The following is a 21,010-nucleotide window of genomic DNA, read 5'->3' on the forward strand; positions in this document are numbered from 1 at the left end:
GGCACCGTACGTAGTGGACGGTGAGACAAGCCCTCCCAGGGCTTCCTGTGACATGTGAGCTGCACTGAATGGCTAGTGCCACGCTGGCCAGGCCTGTGCTGGTCAGGGGATGGTGTACCTGTGCCCAGCAGTGCTTCTGGGTGGGTCGAGGCCTCAACTGTCAGAGTGTGGAAGAGCTTCCAGAGGGAGCAGGGGTAGCCCCTCAGCTCAGGTCTGCTGCCTTGGCATCCCACCCACTTTACATGGCTGGTGAGAAAGACTCCGGATATCTGGGGAAGAAGAACAAGGGACATAAGACAACCACTGAGGGCAGGTAGTGTCATTCATCAAAACCTCCTCCCTGGGCCAGGCGCTTGTGGCTCAGGTCTATAACCCCAGCTACTCATGAGACTAAAATCTGAAGATCATGGTTCGAAGCCAGCCAGGACACATTAATCTGTTAGATTCTTTTTTCCAATTCACTAGCAGAAAGCTGGGACTGGAGGTGTGGCTCAAGTTGAAAAGCTCTAGGCCCTGAGTAGAAAAAGCTGAACAAGAGTGTGAAGCCAATACCAGAAAAAAAATAAAGATTAAAAACAAAAACAAAACTAAGCTTTTCACGTGCACAACAGACCTGGGCCTCTAACCCTAGTGAGGCGACACTCTTGGAACTGATAAATGTGACAGCACTGAGAGAGTCTAAGAACAGAGAGGCCTACTACTGCTCAGTCAGCCCAGCCCACAGCTGCCCTTTTTCAATCTCTGGCTGGAGAGGAAGGCCTATCTGTGTCTTGATAAACAATATTAAGCACGAAAGGCCCCACCTTCCCCTACTCTCCTCCTCTTTTTTGGTGCTGGTCCTGGGGCTTAAACTCAGGGCCTGGGCACTGTTCCTTAGCTTTTTTGCTTGAGGGGCTGAATTAGAGATAGGAGTCTCACAGATTTTCCTGCCTGGGCTGGTTTCAAACCAAGATCCTCAGAGCTCCTGAGTAGCTAGGATTACAGGTGTGAGCTGCTGATGCCTGGCCCTCCCTTCTTTTTACACCGGATCCATTTTGATGTAGGAACCACAAAGAGCTACCCATAAACAATTCAAGTGGCATGGTATGCACACTCTGCAGAGGCAAAAGTGCGGCTCAAGAGCAGAGGGCCCGAGGGGACAGGGGCCCAGTGCACCCCGACTGCCCAGGCTTCACGCAGTCTGTTTCCTCTGGTGGGTGCTAGGACCTATCTTGCCTCCCGAGGGCCTCTGGGCGCCACATCCACCACATCTATGTCATGCTGCAGGACAGCACAGCAGCCCAAAGTGTGGAGAGAAAGTGCAAGAAAGATAAAGGTGAGAGCCCAGCACTGTGTGTTTCTCAGACGCTGCCATAAGACAGAGCAGGCAGTGCTGTGCGCAGATTCCCTGGCCAGAGGTCTGCAACACTAGCTCAGTCAGAGGTGTGGCTGACAGTCAAACTCAGGGCCAGAGACGGGCAGCAGGAGGGAGACCATACAGGGTAATCCAAGGGACTGTCTCTGGAACCTTCCACGCTCACCAAACACATCACCACTAGGTATGGAAAAATTAGAGCTTAGTGAAGTTAAAACAAAAACAGACCAAGGCAGATGTGGTAGACAGAGCTATAATCCTGACACTTGGGAAGCTGAGGCAGAAGGACCACAGAGACCCTGTGCCAACCCCCACGACCCCCAAGAAACCCAAGGCAACTCCCAAAACCCTAGTGCTGCTCCCCACAAGATAGCTGTCACAGTGTGCCCATGGCTACCAGCCCTTAAACCGGAGCCTTCAGTGTGACCTGCACCGGTACGCACTGGGCAGGCAAGGGTAACCTGGTGCTGTCCGGGAAACGGACCTGTGAATGCAGTGGGCCTGCTCACCCTCAAAAGAAGACAGGAGTCTGCCTTGTGGGCCCCAGGTGACAGCGCAGGGAAGTAAGGTTTTTTCCCCCCTGTAGACCACGGGTCCTGAGTGCAGGCAGGCAGGAAGATGCACATTAGGCGAGGGTGAGAGGTGAAGCTCTGTAGCCTGTAGGGGCGCCCGTGCTGGACAGGGGTCTAGGACTCACCCGCATCTTGTTGTTGACCAGGTCAAGGACGGCATTGTAGGGGATCCTGTCCAGAGGCAGGGTGGTCAGCCACTCCTGCAGCATCTCCAACAGCTTCCTGATAGGAGGTCGGCCAGGGAACAGCTGCGTGAGGAAGGATACAGCCTAAGTGCTCCGCAGAGCACTCGTGCACCCCGGAACCCCAGGGGACCTCAGTGGGCTGTGGTCCAGGTGGCAGAGCACAAAGAACCCAATCTAAGACCCACACCAAGGGACTCCATTGAGAACTAAGAGGGGGCTGCTCTCAGAACCAGGGTTCCATGACGGGAGACCCAGGTGGTACAGGGTAGATGGCGACCACCACCCCATTCTCCAGCTTGCCCTCTGCATCTTGACCACCTATGCCTTTCCCTTTTTTTTTTTTTTTTTTTTTGCTAGCCCTGGAGCTTGAACTGTGGGCCTGCCTGAGCACTGTCCTTGAGCTTTTGTGCCCAAGGCTAGTGTTCTACCACTTGAGCCACAGTGCCACTTCCAGCTTTTTAGTGGTTAATTGGAGCTGAGAGTCATGGTCTTTCCTGACTGGGCTGGCTTCAAACTGTGATCTCCGCCTTTGGAGTAGCTAGGGTTACCGGCATGAACCACTGGCACCCCACCACCTCGCCTCTCTACCTGTTCACACACCGGGTGGCTACTTCAGGGTGGAAGACCCAGTCACAGAATGTGGCAGTATCCGACTGTCAAGGGCTGCTGGCCTTCTAAAGGCACTGATGCCCTGTGCAGCATTCCTGCTTAAGGAACTTGGAAGTAGTACATTTTAACACTAAAACAGTTCTTTTCCTAAACTGACCAGAAATGAATTTGTTTTCAGATACCTGGGTAAACTTTCAAATGGTCATTGATGGTCAGCTGTGATCTCAGGGTTCCATCACCTATGAGGCCCCCACCCTCTACCTTGGCCCTGGCTGACCGGAAGGAGAAAGGCCAGGAGGGAAGGAACACGGAGCCGCACGTCCTGGGGGAGGGGGAAGGCTGTACACACAGGGCACCAGTACGGAGCTGCAGCGAGGTCAGGCTAGGCAGGTAAGTGGGGCATTTTCTTAAACAAATGGGGCCCGCTTGCGCGGCCTCAACTCTGAATAGCACAATGGGTATAAAAGAAGTCTCTCTAAACAGTATTCGCTTCTGGGGCTGGGAAGATGGCTCAGTGGTAGAGCGTGTGCCTTGCATGCCTGAGGCCCTGGGTTCAATTCCTCAGCACCACATAAGCAAGAAGAAAAAAGCCGGAAGTGGCGCTGTGGTAGAGCGCTAGCCTTGAGCTGAAGAGCTGAGAGACAGCGCCCAGGCCCAGAGTTCAGGCCCCACGACCAGATGCAATAAATAAACAAACAAACAAACAAACAGTATTCACTTCTTTGTCTGAAATGTCATACAATGCATTGTTTATTTAAATATAAATTCAACTTCTTTTGCTTTCCTATATCCTACTGTAAGTAGCTATCCAAATAGCTAAACAGAAATGGTCCCCTGGGGTCCAGCCCTCTGGTTAGAGTAGTGCTCTACTCCTACCCCTGTGGAGCCGCCCTCCGGCCTGAGCTAGCTGGGGAGCCTGGAGCTGGTGGCAGTGGTGTTATACCTGTGCTCACTGCACAGACCTGGGCCCAGCAGCAGGGTCAGGGGAGGTGGCTTGGGGTGGGCTGTGCCAGAGTTCAGAGGGCATCAGGGCTGCAGTCAGGCTAAAGAGCTGCTGTGGTCAACAGCATGCAGGCCTGGGCTTTTGCTCAGGGACCAGGATGGCCTTCTTCCCTCATCTCTGCCAAAATAACATCTGGACCCAGAAGACAACACACGCTTGATTCTGAACCATGAGGCTACAAGTTCTTGGTGGGAGCCTAAGGCTGATACCACGTGCCTCAGTACCCAAGTAACCCTACATCAGGGACCCAGCCAAGCCGAGGTGTCCTGGCTGGCCCGGGGGGCGCTGTGTCAACAGCCGCCGTCCCCTGCAGGGCCCTGGCACCGTCCTGGCCCTCTGCCCCTGGGTCTGGGATCCCGCTCTTGGCGCTGTCTGAACCTTCCAGCACAGCACTCTGCTCAGCACCCTGGACCACTTGTCCGGCTCGGGCTGGCTGGGGAGTGCGTACCTTTGGCAAGCTGGTGGTATTTGGTCATCAAAGCCTGGTCAGGTCCCCCTTCACCCTCACCAAGGCTGGGCTCCACACCCCGTGCCTGGAAAGGATTTCCTCACACAGCTTCTGGAAGACTTCAGGCATCCTGGCCACCTCTCAGGTGCTCCTCCACAGCTTGACCTAGGCACTAGAGGACCCTGACTCCTCTCCCCTGGCAGCCTTAGCCTGGTTTGAGACACATTTTTGGTGGGGTAGTAGGAAGTGGTAAGCTCCCAGGACCTCTACAACGCCACATCCACACAAGCTACCCACTGTTTCTCAAGCCACCATGCAGCCCCCAGTTCAAAACACCTGAACCTCCCTGACCTGGGGTGTGAGGTCCGTGCCCTCCCCTCTCCAGGCAGCCAGAGTCCAGCCCTTTAAATACGCTCAGTGTGTCCCCAGCCTCTCGGCTCCAAATCTCTACCTGCCTCAGGCACACAGTAGGCATCCAGGAAACAGACTGAGGAATCACAATGCAGGAGGAAGCCACTGGAAGGAAGGTGGGATATCTACCCGAGGTGGGCTCCCTCCTACAGAGCCCCTGGCCACCCAGCTGTCCCGTACCTTGGCCACAATGGTCACAAAGTCTCTGAGGGTCTTCAGCTCCACTCCAGCCAGGGACCTGTGGCTGGCCAGCTCCACTCTCAGTAGATAGTGCAGCCCGGATTCCAGGTCTGCCATGTACAGCTTGGCCCTGAGATGGACAACGGGAAAGTCAGATCTGTAAACCCCCTGTGCCAGGGGAGTCTGAGTGTCCTTCCCGGCAGGCACCGCCCCCGGGCACCCCCACCCCCACCCCCGTCCTGTCCCAAGCGCATACGTGCCTGTCAAATTCTCTCCAAACTACCACCTCTGAGTGTCCTTCTGTGCTTGGTTTTTCAGGCAAGGAAAGAGATCTTTTCTTCACACCTGGCAATGACTTCAAATAAGAGGAGAAAAACGACCGAAGAGGCTTTGCTCTGCAAGAAAGGAGGTGGAGGTGTCCGCACACACCAGAAGCTGCCCTGGGCTGTCCCCCCTGGGGCCGTGAGAGACCACAACTATGAGGTCATCCCTACACCGTGGTTAGGGCTGTGTACTGGCACACGTGTATGTGGCACGTGGCACCGGTACTGGGGCTTCAACTCAGGGCCTCGTGCTTTCCTTGTTCAGCCTTTTCACCCTGAGCTAGTCTTCTACCAGCTTTTTTGCTGGCTAAGTGGAGCTAGTCTCATATAATGTTCTGCCCAGGCTGTCTTCAAATCATGATCCTCAGCTCGCAGTCTCCAGAGTAGCTAGGGTTACAGGTGTGAGACACCAGCTAGCCCATGATTATGGATGTACTCCCCATTTGCAAGACAGCGGTATTCCCTCGGGGCTCATGTCAGATAGACAAAGGGGCCAGAGGCAGCAGTGGACGGTGGCCATGGCTGGATTCAAGGGCTGTCCTCCCGCTTGAGAAGAACAAGAATCCACAGATCACTGACGAGTTACAGAGGCATAAGAAGATTCATGGGCGCTTGGCGGGATCTTAAGACATGGGTAAAGCTGGTCTGAGCATCTGCTAAGATCAGCTTTATCCCAACTGTGATCTCAACGTGCCTAAGAGCCTTGGCCGACATGCCTACAATCTGCCAGCTGAGCAGGCATCTGGAAGCCAGGCCTGGGGGTGGCACCTCTTGGCTCTCTGCAGGGTTCTGGGGAGGGTACCACTTGCAGCATGGAGCCCTGGCAAGCAGGTGCAGCTCCCCATTTCCACTGAGGCCGCAGCAGGGCCGCACCAACAGCAGCTGTGGAAACAGACAAGCTCCCGCCTCCTCAGCAGCTGTGGAGACAAGCTCCCGCCTCCTCAGCTGCCCTCAACTTCTTTTTTGGTAGTACTGGACTGGGGTTTGAACTCAAGCTAGGCAGGTACACCACCCCTTGAGCCATGCGCCCAGCCCTTTCTGCTTTCACCGTTTTCTAACAGGAACTGACATTTTGTCTAGGACTGGTCTTGATTTTTCCAGCTCTCCCCTCCCCTCTGAGGAGCTGGCCTTGACTACTGCTTTTTCCATAAGGAACTATGCTGGATCCTCATTGTCCTGTAAACCTTTGAAGGTGCTGGGGAAAAGCCCCTGTGGCAGGAACCCTGCGCGATGCCTGAGGTGTACCCTGGCTCTGGGATGACCTGGATGTGGGAATCCAGTATTCTTACCCACTGCACTCCCGCTGGAGGTCTGTTGACGACCAGGGGTCTTCACGCTAGAGGCCAGGGGCAAAGACAGCCCCGGGCAGGGCAGGCAGAGCAGGCCTCATCCTGCCCTCCCACAGAAGGAGCAGCCAGGAGGCCACAGGCTCCCCTGAGGCAGCGGGGCCTCACCAAGCTTCCCCATCTGCTTGCTTGCAGGTTCATTCATGCTCATGGCATTGTCCTATGGGGCTAGAGGCACTACACTGGGTGGTGGGTGGGGAGGGGGGGCGCCAAGGGGGAGAGACGGGACGACTGGGCACATGAGGGCTTCTGTCTCCTGGAGGAGAGAACCCTGGGCCTCACCCGGCTCTCATTAGCACTCTTAGGTAAAGCACTGCCCGTGAGGTGTGAGTCAACACACTGTACACTTCTCCTGAGGCAGCGCCTACCCTGCCTCTCATTTTAGAGCAGGCATCCATGCTCACAGCCGATGGACAGACAGAGCAGCCAGGAGCCAGGATTCAGAAAAGAGACATCTTCCTGGATTTGGGTTTGTTTAGAAACTCATGAAAATGCAACCCAGACAATGAATTCCAGGAGCCTGGCCAGGACAAGTACAGGGAACGTGGTCAGGTCCAGGGCTTCCTCAGATTTTGGTCCCTGGACTTAGCCTGCTTTCCAAGGGGCACAGATTTCCTCAGATCCCACCAAACATAGCAAATATTTCATAGGACTTTCTTATTGTTGTTGTTGGCTGTGGGGCTTCAACTGTCCATGAGCTTTTCTGCTCAAGACTAGGACTCTACCACTTTGAGCCACAGCACCACTTCTGGTGGGTAATTGGAGATAAGAGTTTCACAGACTTTCCTGCCTGGGTTGGCTTTGAACTGCGATCCTCCGATTTCAGCCTCCTCAGTAGCTAGAATTATAGGCCTGAGTCACTATCATCCAGCCGTCTATGAGACTCTTATCGCCAATTAATCACAAAAAAACCCAACAACAAACCCCTCCCCCCCAAAAAAAAACAGAAGTGGAGTTGGGGCTTAAGTGGCAAAGCACTAACCTTGAACACAAAAGCTCAGGAACAATACCCAGGCCCCAAGTTCAAGTCCCAGGACTGGCATACACAAAAAATATTCCTTAAGCCAAACTAGTGCTTACACATTAATTACTCCTTGAGATCCATTTGGGTAAATCAAGTAACAGGAAGGAACTGAAGAAACACCCAGTGACTGCAGAAACACCTTGTCCCCATCCAGTGCCCTGCTCACCATGATGTTTTCATATGGGATCAAGTCCAGGGTCACCTGGAAGAGGAAAAGACCATGTCACCCTCACCGGGAAGACGTCCACCTCACAGACAAGGCTGTGATGAAAGGCACTGGGCATCAGGTGATGCGCTCTGCCAGGGGCACTGTCCACGTGAACCTCGTGGCGCAGCAGCACGGCCTTCCTGCCTGTGGGCTGCTGGTGCATGACGTGCAGTTTTGTCCCAGTGGGTAACGAGTGCCACAGCACCACAGTCATGGAGGTGAGTAGGCGCCACCCATCACTCAGCCTTCACCTTGCCAAGTGAGGCCAGAGTCTGCACTATCTTTTATTTTATTTTACTTATTTATTTTTTTGGTCTGGTCGTGGGGCCTGAACTCTGGGCCTGGGCGCTGTCCCTCAGCTCTTCAGCTCAAGGCTAGCGCTCTACCACTTGAGCCACAGCGCCACTTCCGGCTTTTTTCTTTTTGCTTATGTGGTGCTGAGGAATCGAACCTAGGGCCTCAGGCATGCAAGGCAAGCGCTCTACCACTGAGCCACCTTCCCAGCCCCTGTACTATCATTTTATTAGTCAATTTTACACCACTCAAGGGTTGCACACCCATGGGCAGAAACTACAAGGTCACTTAGCAAGTTTCCAGACCAAAGATGACAGAACTGAAATTTTGCTTTACCTTTAAAGCCAGCACATCTCCTACAAAGTTTACACTGATTAAGTAGCACCTTCACCACCTATCAGCTATACCCTGACAGCCACGTGTGCTCTCCCACCAAGTTGGGTGGCATGTACCCTCACTGCCGGGCTGTCTCCAAAAGCAACACAGCTGTCAGTCCAGCTGGGACCCAGGTGGCCTCGGGCCACATTGAGCCAAGTAACTGGTGCCCATCCAGCTCTGCTCAGGCTGCAGGCACGGCAGCGGGTCTCCATGGCACAGGGGTCTCAGGAGTGGCATCTTTATTTTTTGTTGGTCATGGGGCTTGAACTCAGAGCCTAGATGCTGACCCTGAGCTCTTCTGACTCAAGGATAGTGCTCTACCACTTTGAGCTACAGCACTACTTCTGATGATTAACTGGAGATAAAAGTCTCATGGACTTTCTTGCCCAGGCTGGCTTTCAACCACAGATCTCAGATCTCAGCCTCGTGAGTAGTTAGGATGACAGACGTGAGCCACCGGTGCCTGGTCATGATTTTATTTATACTTGGTAAAATCAGAGGCTTCAGAACCACAGAATGTCTCACAGAAGAAACAAAGATCGGCAGAATCCTGCAGGTGGCAAATAAGTCGAGTCCAGCGTCCAGCCAAGAGAAGAGCTTGGTGACAGTGCAGAGGGAGAAAAAAAATGGCCTGAAGGGAAGGGGCAGCCAGGGCCTACCCTCAAACACTACACTTTCATTGTTGTTTCTCTTGCAGCACTGGGGTTTAACTTTCGAGCCTTGTGTTTCGCAGGAAGGTTCTCTACCACTGAAGCCACACCATCGGCCCTCAAAGCCTCATTCCAGTAAACTGGCTGAAAATATAACCTAGGATCCTGGTAACTGACGAGAACTTGAGAGGAACACAAGCAATGATGCTCGGTGATTCTTACTGCCCACGAACCTGACTTGCCCTAAGCCCAGGAACAGCCCAGCCCTGAGCCCATGTCCATACAGTACCTCTCGTCCAACATAGGAGCCGTTGCTTTCAAACATGATGGCCACATATCGGCCACCGTGGCTGTCCAAGAGGGACGGGACATCACTGGGCCTTTCAGGAAAGAGAAAGAAAAGAAAGGATTTCAATGTCCCTGACCATAGCAGGCTGTCACCACACACTGATGCCCATGTCACTCACAACTTTTTACATTTTTGGTGCTGGGAGTAAAGAGGGCCTGCTGGCTGAGTGGCGCTACACCCCAGCCCCCATGCCTCCTCTGTAATGGAGCTACTCACTGAATTGGGTCAAGAGGTGGGCAGGCGGGAGGCCGGGTGCCTTCTGTGTGGTTCTGCAGGAAGTCAATCATCGTGTGTCTGACTGTCTGCAGCTCCCTGTCATGTCCTGCAGAAGCAAGCCTTGATCACAGCTTTGTCTGTGCACGTCTGCCCACCCCAGAGCCGAGGCCAGCACAGTGGGCAGCAGCACCACTCACAGTAACCCTGGCAAGTATCCCTACGCAGATGGGCAGGGCATGGGTTGGACAGTGCGGATTCACCATGCAGCTGCAACAGGTCAAGTTTATGAGGATACGGCTCCTGTGATGAGTCTCACAAACACGACTGCTAACACAGGCAGATTAGACTCCAGATGCCAGGCACGGCAGGTGTCTCCCAGATGATGCCCCATGGGGCCGGGCACTCCGGGCTTTCATGTGGGTGCTACTCACCCGTTAAGAACCCGATAGCTAGCTGGGCACTGGTGGCTCACACCTGTAATCCTAGCTACTCAGGAGGCTGAGATCTGAGGATCATGGCTCAAAGCCAACCAGGGCAGGAAAGTCTGTGAAACTCTTTATCTCCAATGAACCACCAGAAAACTGGAAGTGGCGCTGTAACTCAAGTGGCAAAGTGCTTGCCTTGAGCTGAGGAGCTAAGGGACAGGACCCAGGCCCCATGACCGACCCCCCCCCCAAAAAAAAGTAGTTAAAAATGTACTGCTGCATTTTCCAAGAAAGGCCAAACACAAAAGCAATTCTCATCAACACTGTTAAGGTTGAATTCCTCACAGAAAGGCTGACAGCTTGTGCTGCTTGCTGATGGTGAGTGGAAGGGCCCTTCTAACTAACACGTTTATGAGCCCAACCACAAGAGTCTAACGGAATGCATGGTCCTTACCTTTAAAACTTTCTCCAGTTGTAAAATCCTTTGTAAAAGCTTTAAAGTACTGGAGGGAGGAAAAAGCACACACAACAAATAAGAAATGGCCTTGGAATGGAGAGCTGTGCATACATTGAATACTTAACAAGGCGAGAGCCCTCTTTCCCAGGGCTCATGTCAAGTCCCTCTGCACCCCAGTGTTCCCCAGTGAGCAAGGCTAAACTTCATCAGAGTTCTGTTTCGTACATTTCTAACCCAACAGGACTAGAAGCCAAACACGACAGGGCTGAATCATAAAAGACAACACGTTCCTCGATTCTTGGTATCAAATATGAGGCCAAATGGGCAGCCACGACAACACAGAATTTATAGGGAGAATGAGTCACCTACTAGCACTTCTAAGAAGATGAAAAGGATCCAGACTAAATTAAGGACCTTCTTCACCAAAGGACTTCTGTACACTGGTAAGTGAAGTACAAATGGCCAAGACAAGCACCGGCAAATGGCACAAGCATGCGTCTGAAAACAGAGACCCATATGGCCACAAAGACATGCTGGCCACAAGTCACCAGGGAAATACAGATGACCCACAGTGCGCCTCGTGCTGCACCTATCCCGCAGGTAGACATGAGACACTCTGGGACAGGCCAGCCCACTGGGTCTGTCCTCCACATCCCTGGGTCCCCTGGCCCAGCTACTGCTTCCCAGGCCATCACAGGGAGCCTGTCCCAGGTGCAAAGCGCTCACAGCAGTGCTGTTCAAGGTGGCGAAAGCCAGGGAGAAATAAGTGTATTGTCAAAGCTCATAGAATTCACAAACATTATGGAGCATGATGATGACAATTTGCCTTGTGAAGGTTATAATGTGTGTTTGTGACTTTAAGTATCACTATCTCACAATACTGTGAAATTTATGTAATTAATAAAATCTCACCTAATCTCAATAAAAATTATTAAAAAAAAAAAAAAGAGTCCAACACCCCGCAGCAGGGTCACCACACAATAGGGGCGAATGAGCAGACAAATCCAACGGTCCACAGAACACCCAAAACCAGGAGTTAGTCTTGGAAAAATCATAGTTAAGTGGAAGAAGGAAAGCTCAGTAGTTTGCAACCAGCACGATATGACCTGAAGTTAAAAGCAAAATAAAACAGGAAGCAGCCCAGGCCTGCCAGGTCAGTGAGCATGGGCCTGCACGGTGCAGCAGGCTGGATACAGGGTGAGAGCGCCCAGACCGTACACATGGGGTTGGGATTCTACCAGCACACTTCATGGCACAGCAAGGAACTGCAAGGGCTTCAGGATCTGGGGCATAAGGCACTGCATGCTTCGGAGGTGCCTACATCACAGAGATGTGTTTGTGTGCAAGCTCTGTGGCTATACATCCCTGCACAGGGAGGGGTGACATGCAGTGGACCTTCAAAGGGGTCACAGGTTATACCTCTGCCCCCTAGTGGAAGAAACAGGTACTGCTACACTGGGCTGACTTGCAGACCCAGGATTCAACCGACCCCTCATCCCAGGTGCAGGTTGTGGGGAGCAGGGACTCTGTGTCCAAGTGGGGACAGTGTACTTCACGGATGGACAGACCCACCTCCATCACAGGCCTCTGGGACTAAGTAAGTCACTCAGACTTCTGTGACCCAGGAGGTGACCTGCTGAGAACATAAATAAATTTCTACCATGCTTCACGAAAGCCAGAAACATGGACAGTGTCAGCGCTACAAATGCGGTCATTCAGCTTTTCACACTCCCTGTGGCGTCGGGCCACCCCAGCTCACAGCGCTGCGGCTTACCCTGAAGGTGGGGTAGAAGTGGATGTCGTAGGCTCGGCACACTTCCTGGTTCTTGTCTTCTGCACAATCCAGAGCTGCGACTCGGATGGCAGCGGCCCAGTCTGCAAGGCGGGAGAGACCGTCAGTGGGGCAGCCACACTCCAGCTCCCCCGAGGGCCCAACCGCAAGCTCCCCTACCCTCGGTGGCATCCGCTGCCTTAATGAACTGGGCCACATGCTCCACACTGGCATTGCAGCACTCTGGGCCAGGATGGAAGAGTAACATTTCAGTCAAAGCTCAATGTATGTGCCAGTACCATGGTTTGAACTCAGGACTTCAAGCTTGTGCCTGCTGTTGGTTTGCTTGGCTGGAACTCTACCATGTGACCCACACCTCCAACCTAGCTTTATGCTGATTATTTTGGAGATGGAGTCTAGTGAACTTCCTACTTGGTCTGGCTTTGAATCTCCATCCTTTGCATTTCTCTGTCTTCTGAGTAGCTCAGATTACAGGCATAAGCCACCAGCACCTGGCCAGATGGGTCTTCTACCGCTGATAACAGAGCAAGCTGATTTCTGACGTGCTTGCAAATCACTCAGCAGTGTACCTTGCTGCAGTCTTCTAATTAGACAGTCTGATGGTTTGGAAATGCAGAGGGCACAGTGGCTGTCAGCAGCCAGTGGCCAGCTGTTCACAGGGACACCAAGCAGCATTTGCAGAGGGGTCAGATGGGCTAGGACACTTCCAATGGAGCAGGTGGCTCCACTGTGTGTGACTGTGGTCTTTCAGGTCTGGACAGTGACCGCACTGGACTGTTAGCATAGTTCAGTCCCCATCCCAGGTGCTCCCGCGGGCCCAGGGATGCTTCTGCCGCAGCGGTAAAGCAGCAGCACACAGCACTTCCTTCTATCTTTAAAGTTTTGTTTTTTAAAAGTATTTTTATGCCAATACCAGTGCACTCCCTTAGCTTTTTCACTCATAGCCAGCACTTTACCAACTGAGCCATGCCTCTAGTCCAGCTTTTTTGCTGGTTATCTGGGGATGGAGTTTTGCAAATATTCTTGTCTTGGATGGCTTTGAACCATGATCCTCAGATCTTGGACTCTCAAGCAGCTAGAATAACAGGTGTAAGTTTTTCTGCCCTCAATGGTTTTGGACAATGATCTTCAGATATCAGCGTCCTGAGGAGGTAGGACTATAGGTGTGAACCACTGGTGTCTGGCTTAAAATTTTTATTATATAGAATTTCTAACATGTAAGCAACACAACCAAATCCCTCCCTCCTAGAAACATCCAGAAGATCTCAGATACCCACATCTACCGGATTCACCTCTAAATGCAAGGGCTCCTTATGAACACATGGCCACTGCCACAGCAAATCACACTCATTCCTTTAAGCCAGGACCCCAGTGTTGCCGACCTGATGGAGGGAGGCCGTGCTGTGACTGCCCGCACCTTGCAGAGGACCACACACCTGGGCCGCACCTTCTCTGCTCTCCATAAATGTGCATGGGGCTAGGTTCCTGTGTTGTGGTCTATTTCCACAGACTCTTCAACATCTAGCTCAGACAGTCTTTTTTTCTTTCTTTCTTTTTTTTTTTGGGTCCAGTCGTGGGGCCTGAACTCTGGGCCTGGGCACTGTCCCTCAGCTCTTCAGCTCAAGGCTAGCGCTCTACCACTTGAGCCACAACGCCACTTCCGGCTTTTTTCATTTTGCTTATGTGGTGCTGAGGAATCGAACCCAGGGCCTCATGCATGCAAGGCAAGCGCTCCACGACTGAGCCACCTTCCCAGCCCTCTCAGACAGTCTTCTAAGGAAGTTTTCTCTGAATGCTAGTCATGGTGGTTGGACAGGCAAAAAACCCACGATGGCAGGTGGGAGGTCACAATTCATTCTTCCTCTTAAAAGACCATACTTGCTTACAATACATACCTTCCTTTTTTTTTTTTTTTTTTTGTTGTTGGTCGTGGGGCTTGAACTCTGGGCCTGGGCACTGTCCCTGAGCTCTTCAGCTCAAGGCAAGCACTCTACCACTTGAGCCACAGCGCCACTTCCAGTTTTCGGAGTCATACCTTCCTCTTTAACTAAGGGTAAACAAGAAAGCTCTTACCAGTGACCAAACACTGTTCCCACTTATGTGGGCTACGTGAAACCAACTGGTGTGCCAAGGCCACTTTAAATGCATGGGGGAAAAAAATCACAGTGACCCCTGGATCACCCGTCCCATAGTCCCAGGGTCTCAAGTTACACAGAACTGAGGAAGGACAGTTAATACTCTCATCCAGTTAGCGGCAGATGGCAGAGAACACAGAAACAGAACGCACCTAAGCCACGTGACTGCACGAGGGGGCACCGAGTCTGGGCAGCACTGTGGGTGGGCCCCTTTCCCACGCCCACCACCCTACCCGGGCGGCAGTCCCCACGGCTCATTCTGAGCACCAGGAATTTCCACATTCTCCTCCTATACTGTCTTGGTTCTGTTTACTGGAAACTTGCAGACCCGAAGCTGACCCCAAACCTCTTCACTGGCCTGAGAAAGCTGCACATGCACCTCTTTCTTGTCCTGGAGGCCTGTCAGCAGCCCTGCCGCGATGGAACGCTGACCCTGCCACCTCCCCGCTGCACGAGGGTGGGCAAGCCGCCGGCCTATCTGTCCCCATTTCCCCCACTGGTTTGTGGTGGCATCGGCACAGAGACCAGCTCTCCCTGTTCTCTGGCTTCCCATCTGTCAGGAACAGGGTGCTCTTGCCAGGCCCCACCCAGGCCACAGGGAACCTCCCAGGTCCTCTGGGCCAGCCCTGCCTGTTTCCCCAGCTCACTGTAAATCTTAAGACGCCATACCAGGTCTCCCTCACCGCCTGTGCCAACCCAGTCTCTTCCCACCAGCTACCCTGTTTCTCCTCATCCTCGTGCCTCTAGAGGAGGGAGACCTCGCTGTTTCACACGTCAATATGGCTGTGAGAACTGGGACGGCACCCACAGGCCACCTGCAAGCGCAAACACGCTGGCAGAGAGGAAAGTCCAGTTCCACCGGAGGTGAGCCCAGCTGCCTGCTTCACGAGAGTCCAGGGACGCAACAAGTCCCCTGCAGAGCCACCCCGGGATAAATGGCTCGCATCCAGCAGGGGCGTCCCAGGGAAGGGGCGTGCTGGGCCTCCCGAGGCCTTTGTCTGAAAGCCAGCCGCGCCTGTGCATTGGGAGGGCTGCAGCAGACGGGAGGCTGTCAGTTACTCGGGCTGCAGTCACTGAAGAAGCCAGTCGTGAGACCCGGCAGATGGATGGTATTCATGGCACACAAAAGACACACTGCCTATTTTGCCACACAAAATGCAGGACACTGAAAAGGGCTGGCTTCAGGGGCTTAGACCTCTTTCAACCAGACCTTTCTCCTCGGCCCCTCCCACCTGTCAGGCTGCGCAGGGCGAAGCTCTGAAACAGAAAGCAAATTGCTCGCTTTCACTGCCTGGGGAGGAGGGGGGTTCCCCTAAACAGTGGTGCCAAAGGGTGCCAGCTGGGAGTCAGGAAGTCCTCCCTGGCGGCCTGGCTGGGCTTCAAAGGGAGCAGGGGGACCCAACTGCCCGTGACCTCTCACTTCCCCCCGTGACCTCTCACTTCTGGCTCAAGAGCTGGACCACTCTGGCACTACAGGCTTAGAAGTACTTGAGAAATAATAATTAGGCTCTGAACACAGTGAGTGACCTACAAGTTATTTTTCAATTTATTTGCCAAGTAATTACATTGCTGAACCTAATAGGATTAAGCCTTTACCATCTACCTGTCATATTCTAAAGACCAAGTCTGGAAGTCTGATACAAGGTTAAGCATCAATCAGTTCCAGAAGAAGGCCACAGTGAAGATAAATCCACCTCCTGTAGTTTAACTGTAACTCGGGGGCCCTACCTGAAGAACTATATACTCCATTGTGGCTCTTACCCTCAAGAAGAATTTGGTAAATGTCAGCATCACCAGTTCCTCATCTCAGGTCCTGAGAGCATTTCCTCTGTGTGCAGGCCATTCCCAGCAGGACAATGGTCCTCGAGGATCAGCTCCAAGTTCCGGCACAAGGGTGCTCGCAGGAACAAAGCCACGTGTCCACAAGCAGGGCCCAGCACACAGCGCCTGCCAGTTGCCCAAGGCTGGGATGGCAATCTCGATGCTCTGTTCCCACCCCAAGAAATGGGCCTGGGTCTCAATGGTCTCCACTTTCAGTATTTGGTTCAGTTAACCAAAACCAGATGAGGCCGTCCAAGTTCAAGAGTGCTTAATGATGATGTTAATGCTGTCTTAGTTAAATGTTGATGCATCTCACAGGGGACAAGAAAGCAAGCTCTGAGGAGCTGGCCTGGTGCCCAACAGAGCCCTAAGGCCACACTTGCTGTGCAGGTTGACCGTCTTCTGCACAGTCTAGAAGGCCTTGCTTATCAAAACATCCCTGCGTGACAAGAGGAGCAGACGTGGCCTCAGTCTGCTGCCTCCTCAGGAAGGCCCCTCCCTGAGGCCAGCTGGCACTCAGCCTCAGGCAACTGTGAAATAGCCACATGGCCCTGACAGCATGGGCTGTGCTGGGCATTTCTGGGCCCACAGGAGTTCCTGGCTCTACCTGTCCGTCCAGCCTGTCTCACCTGCTCCAGAGTCCAGGTGAGCACCGGCAGGCCCCAGGGCATGAGTTCTGTAGCACCCACACTCACCGCCTGCCTCCTAGATCCTGCTCTACACCCCCTCCAGCAAACAAGTAACAGGCCCTGCGGGAGCTCCAAGTAGTCTAATTTCTAAGAAGCCACTGTTCTCGGCACACAGGAAGGCCATGACACTGACCACAGTGATGGGCAGATTGTTCCGGACCCACGGCAGTGTGGCCTGCGCCCATCTTCCTGTCTAGCACTTTCTACCCACGCCTCCCACTGTCCTCCAGGGACACAGAGCCACTGTAAGTGGACGGGACTGGAACGTGAGAGTGTTGCCCCTCTGGCAGGATAGCTCTAAAAGCCGTCTGGGCTATGTGCTGCCCACCGAGCTCCTCATTGACCGGTCTGTCTTGCCTCCCCCGGTGCCCCGCTCTCCCACGAGTGAGGAGAGAAGGGAGGCGAGGTCCAAGCCCCAGAAGATACACACTCACCTTCAGTGCCTGCACCCATCCTCTCCGGTCTCTGCAGAGAGCTTCTGGTGCCAAGAGGTCAAGCACAAGCATCAGAGAGAGCTGCCATGACCACCCGGTCCGAGGAAAACAAGTACAAGCATCAGAGTGTGCCACCATGAGAGCCCAGTCCAAACCACTTCCAGCAACAGAGCCTGTTTTGTTCTACAGTTCTTACAAGTGACAGGCCTTCACCGGGTCCACATAAATACTGGATTGGCCCTTGGCACCATCAAACAATAGATCTTTTTAATGCTAAGCCATCTTCTAAAAAGAAAAATAATTATTTCCTCAAACTTGAAAAGGCCAGTGAAGAGCTACAGAATGTTCACTCTAGATCTCTGAGAGAGCAGAGGTAACCTACGCTATGAGAAGGTGTTGGCCGGGCGTCAGTGGCTCACGCCTGTAATCCAGCTACTCAGGAGGCTGAGATCTGAGGATCATGGTTCAAAGCCAGCCCGGGCAGGAAACTCCCTGAGACTCTTATCTCCAATAAACCACTAGAAAACCGGAAGTGGCGCTGTGGCTCAAGTGGTAGAGCGTTGGCCTTGAGCTGAAGAGCTGAGGGACAGCGCCCAAGCCCAGAGTTCAAGGCCCATGACTGACAAAAAAAAAAGGAAAAGAAGAAAGAAGAAGGTGTTGGGCTGGGGTTGGCCCACCCTCTGCAGGCCACCCCTCCCCACTCTGTTCCCTCCAGTTAGATGATGGGGAGGAGTAGGTAGGCACAGATCCTCTGCTCACTCAGACCCCTCGGAAGGCAACCTCCTTCTGGGGAGCAGTCAGCCCTAGACATGGCAGGATGGGGGAGAGGGAGTCACAGGTGCTGTTCACACTGCACACAAACTGAACCCTGTCACCAAGGGTGGTGGGCACCCCTCCCTGCTGGGCGGTTCCGGAGGGGCAAGAGCACGGCACCAGGCATGAAGTGGGCAGGAGGATGGTGCCACTGTGGTCCAGTCTACAGAGAGGTACACAAAGGGTTCCAAGGACAATCAATCTCCTAGGAGGCAAAGGGCAAGAGGCGATGGCCTTTCACTATGAAAGTCTCCAAAAGCAAGACTCCCGTGTGGATGACATCACAGTAGAGGGGGCATGCCATGCCCTCCAGTGCCTTTGGAGTGACTCTTGATTCAGTGATCTCCAACCTGAGGCTTAGGCTGACAGGAGCCAGGCTCTACCCTGCAGGCCTAGGCAAGGGCCGGCCAGGTACATTTCTACCACATCCCCAGCCCTAGAATCCTGGGGCTCTAATGGGGCTGTCCTCTCAGTGCTAAGGGCTACATCCTCATTCACGCAGCCTTGCCACCAGGTTAGTTCTGGGCACGTTGTGGCTGGGTAGCCCAGACCACCCTCCTCGCACCGCGCCTGTCTGTCACATCAGACCACAGGGTCTCACTTTCAGCCACCTTTAGATTCAGTCTCAGGCCCCACCATCTGGTCTTGACTTGGCAGATGTCAGCCCATTTAAGGAATCTTCCTTTAGTTAAGTTAAGGACCTAGTTAAGCACTAGGTCCTTAGGAGTTTTTACTGTCTCATTTCAGATGTGACCGGCCAACTTTCAGACTTCTCTAAAGGCTGGTACACACAGACCAGCTTGAAACTGGGTTATGACTTTTACTTTTCAGACACTAAACTGAAGCCAAAACCAGGACAACAAATATAGTGATCAAAGTCCTGCCAGGATTACCTACAGCTTTGTTTTCATATCTGTGTTTCTCCTCGTGAACAACAGTAAGAACAGAAAAATGCTTATATTGTTATTACTGAATCTTTTTTTTTTTTTTTTCCAAAAAAGGGTAGGGACAGTAGGGGGATCTTGGAGTGTGGCTCAAGTGGAAGATAGCGTGTCTAGCAAATCGAGGCCCTGAGTTCAAAGGATAAACAGAAAGCAAACCTACTAGCAATTTTGTCCCTTCCCGCTTCTGGCCTCATTTCTACGTAGTGCTCACCAAGGACCTAAGAAAACTTAAGCTCCAAAATATATATTAGAATCGGCAGGCATTTGTGATTCCATAACTCGGTAGGCTAAGGTAGGAGATGAGGATTGAGAGTTCAGGACCAGCCAGCTACAGCCACACAGCAAGACTCTACAACAATAACACATCAGTGCACTGGACACGAAGAGGACACGTTTTAAAGAGTCGGTCACTTGCAACTGCACACTTGGAAAGAAGTTTCTTTGTAAATACGAGTAAGAAAACAACAACAACAACACACCCGCGTTGGGCAAAAAAGGCCTAAAAAACCAAGGTGCTGAAGGAGGAGTAACAATTTGCTGCAGCTCCTGCCCAGTGAGATCTGTAACGAGAGGGTTGCCGGACAGTGGCGAGCGGACGGCCAACCCGCAGCCGCGCGGGGAGAAGCTCCGCACAGCTCCTGCAGTCCGCTTTCCCTCGCACGCACGGGGCCCCGCGTTCGATTCCCCAGCACCACCCAAGCACAAGCGGCGCCGTGCTCCAGGGGGGAGCGCTCGCCTCGCGCGGCGGGGCGGAGGGCCCGCGGCCGACCACCGCAGCCACACCACCCGGCTCTCCCGGGAGCGGCGGGCGGCGTCTCCGGGGGCGCCACCGGTACCGCGCGACCCCGCGCGCGGCCCCGGGCTCCCGGCCGCCCCGCGGCGGCTTCCGGGCCGGGGTCTCCCTCGGGGGGCGCGGGGGTCCCCGGGCCCGGCCCCCCGCGGGCGCCCTCACCTCGCACGTCCGCGGCCAGCGCCCGCCAGGTGGGCGCGTAGCCGATGCAGTGGCCGCACCACGAGGAGTAGAACTGCAGCAGCCACGCGGCCGAGCTGTTGGCCGTGGCGCCGCGCACGCTGCCGCTGTCCAGCACCCACACGGCGTCCTCGCCCGCGTGGTACAGCCGCGCCGCGCCGCCCGGGCCCGGCCCCGCCACCGCCGCCAGCAGCACCAACACTCGCGGCAGCGGCGCGGCCCGAGGCGGGGCCGGGCGCCGCGCTCCGGCTCCCGGGCGGCGCGCCGCTGCCCCGGCCGCCGCCATGTTGGGAGTGGCGCCGGCGCGCCGACCTTTCACCCTGGCAACCGCCCTCACGTGGCCGCGCGCGCAGGCTCCGCCCCATGATCCGGCCCCGCCCCGTGCGCTCGCTCTCCGCGCTCCTGATCACGCTCGGCTCCGCCCCGCTCTCCCCCCACCCCGCCCCCTGCGCTCGCCCCCGCGCCCCGGGCGTGACGTCCAGGCCCCGCCCCTGGGCACGTCCCCGCGCCCCGGGCGTGACGTCCAGGCCCCGCCCCTCGCCCCAGCCCCGCCCCCTGCGCTCGCAGCCTGGGGAGGGGGGCGCGGCTCGCGCGGCCCAGGCTGCAGGTGTTTTGTAAACTGCGAACCGGACGCAGTTGGAAAGGATGCACCGAAGCCCACGTCGCTGTTGGCAGGGCTTGGGAAGCTGCCACTCAGGAGCCTCCTGGAAAAGAAGGTTCGACGCGGCTCTCGGGGCTGTCTAACTGCACGGGAGACGCGGCCGTGTGGCATTTTAGGACTGATTTCCACGCGCATCAGGGTGCACGCGTGAGACCTGACGTAGCCCGCAGTGGCCGCGGCTGACCTGTACACCAGTGCAGTCACTGACCTGCTTTCTTCATCGTGTCACCGTGTGAACTTCGTTAGAGGAAAGCCCTCGCTCGTGTCGGGCCAGTCCCGGGGCTTGCGCCCAGGGCCTGGGCTGCATCTGAGCTTTTTC

The 21,010-nt window shown here is 54.3% G+C and overlaps 1 protein-coding gene across 1 annotated transcript in view; it reads right to left on the bottom strand.

Annotated features, from left to right (window-relative positions):
* Qsox2 (quiescin sulfhydryl oxidase 2) overlaps positions 1 to 20,355 on the bottom strand; it is a 31,644-nt gene extending 11,289 nt beyond the window's left edge. Inside the window, exons 1-10 of the mRNA XM_042681247.1 lie at positions 20,013 to 20,355; positions 12,207 to 12,307; positions 10,430 to 10,478; positions 9,551 to 9,656; positions 9,275 to 9,365; positions 7,512 to 7,657; positions 5,023 to 5,157; positions 4,763 to 4,892; positions 2,052 to 2,174; positions 119 to 269 (exon numbers count right to left, since the gene is read on the bottom strand). Of these exons, the coding sequence (XP_042537181.1) occupies positions 119 to 269; positions 2,052 to 2,174; positions 4,763 to 4,892; positions 5,023 to 5,157; positions 7,512 to 7,657; positions 9,275 to 9,365; positions 9,551 to 9,656; positions 10,430 to 10,478; positions 12,207 to 12,307; positions 20,013 to 20,316 (1,336 nt within the window). The 5' untranslated portion in view covers positions 20,317 to 20,355. The remainder of the gene's footprint in view (positions 1 to 118; positions 270 to 2,051; positions 2,175 to 4,762; positions 4,893 to 5,022; positions 5,158 to 7,511; positions 7,658 to 9,274; positions 9,366 to 9,550; positions 9,657 to 10,429; positions 10,479 to 12,206; positions 12,308 to 20,012) is intronic.
* Positions 20,356 to 21,010: the final 655 nt, after the last annotated feature.

The sequence above is a fragment of the Dipodomys spectabilis genome, unplaced genomic scaffold (genome assembly GCF_019054845.1).
Source record: "Dipodomys spectabilis isolate Male_0828 unplaced genomic scaffold, ASM1905484v1 ptg000067l, whole genome shotgun sequence".
Lineage (NCBI taxonomy): Eukaryota > Metazoa > Chordata > Mammalia > Rodentia > Heteromyidae > Dipodomys > Dipodomys spectabilis.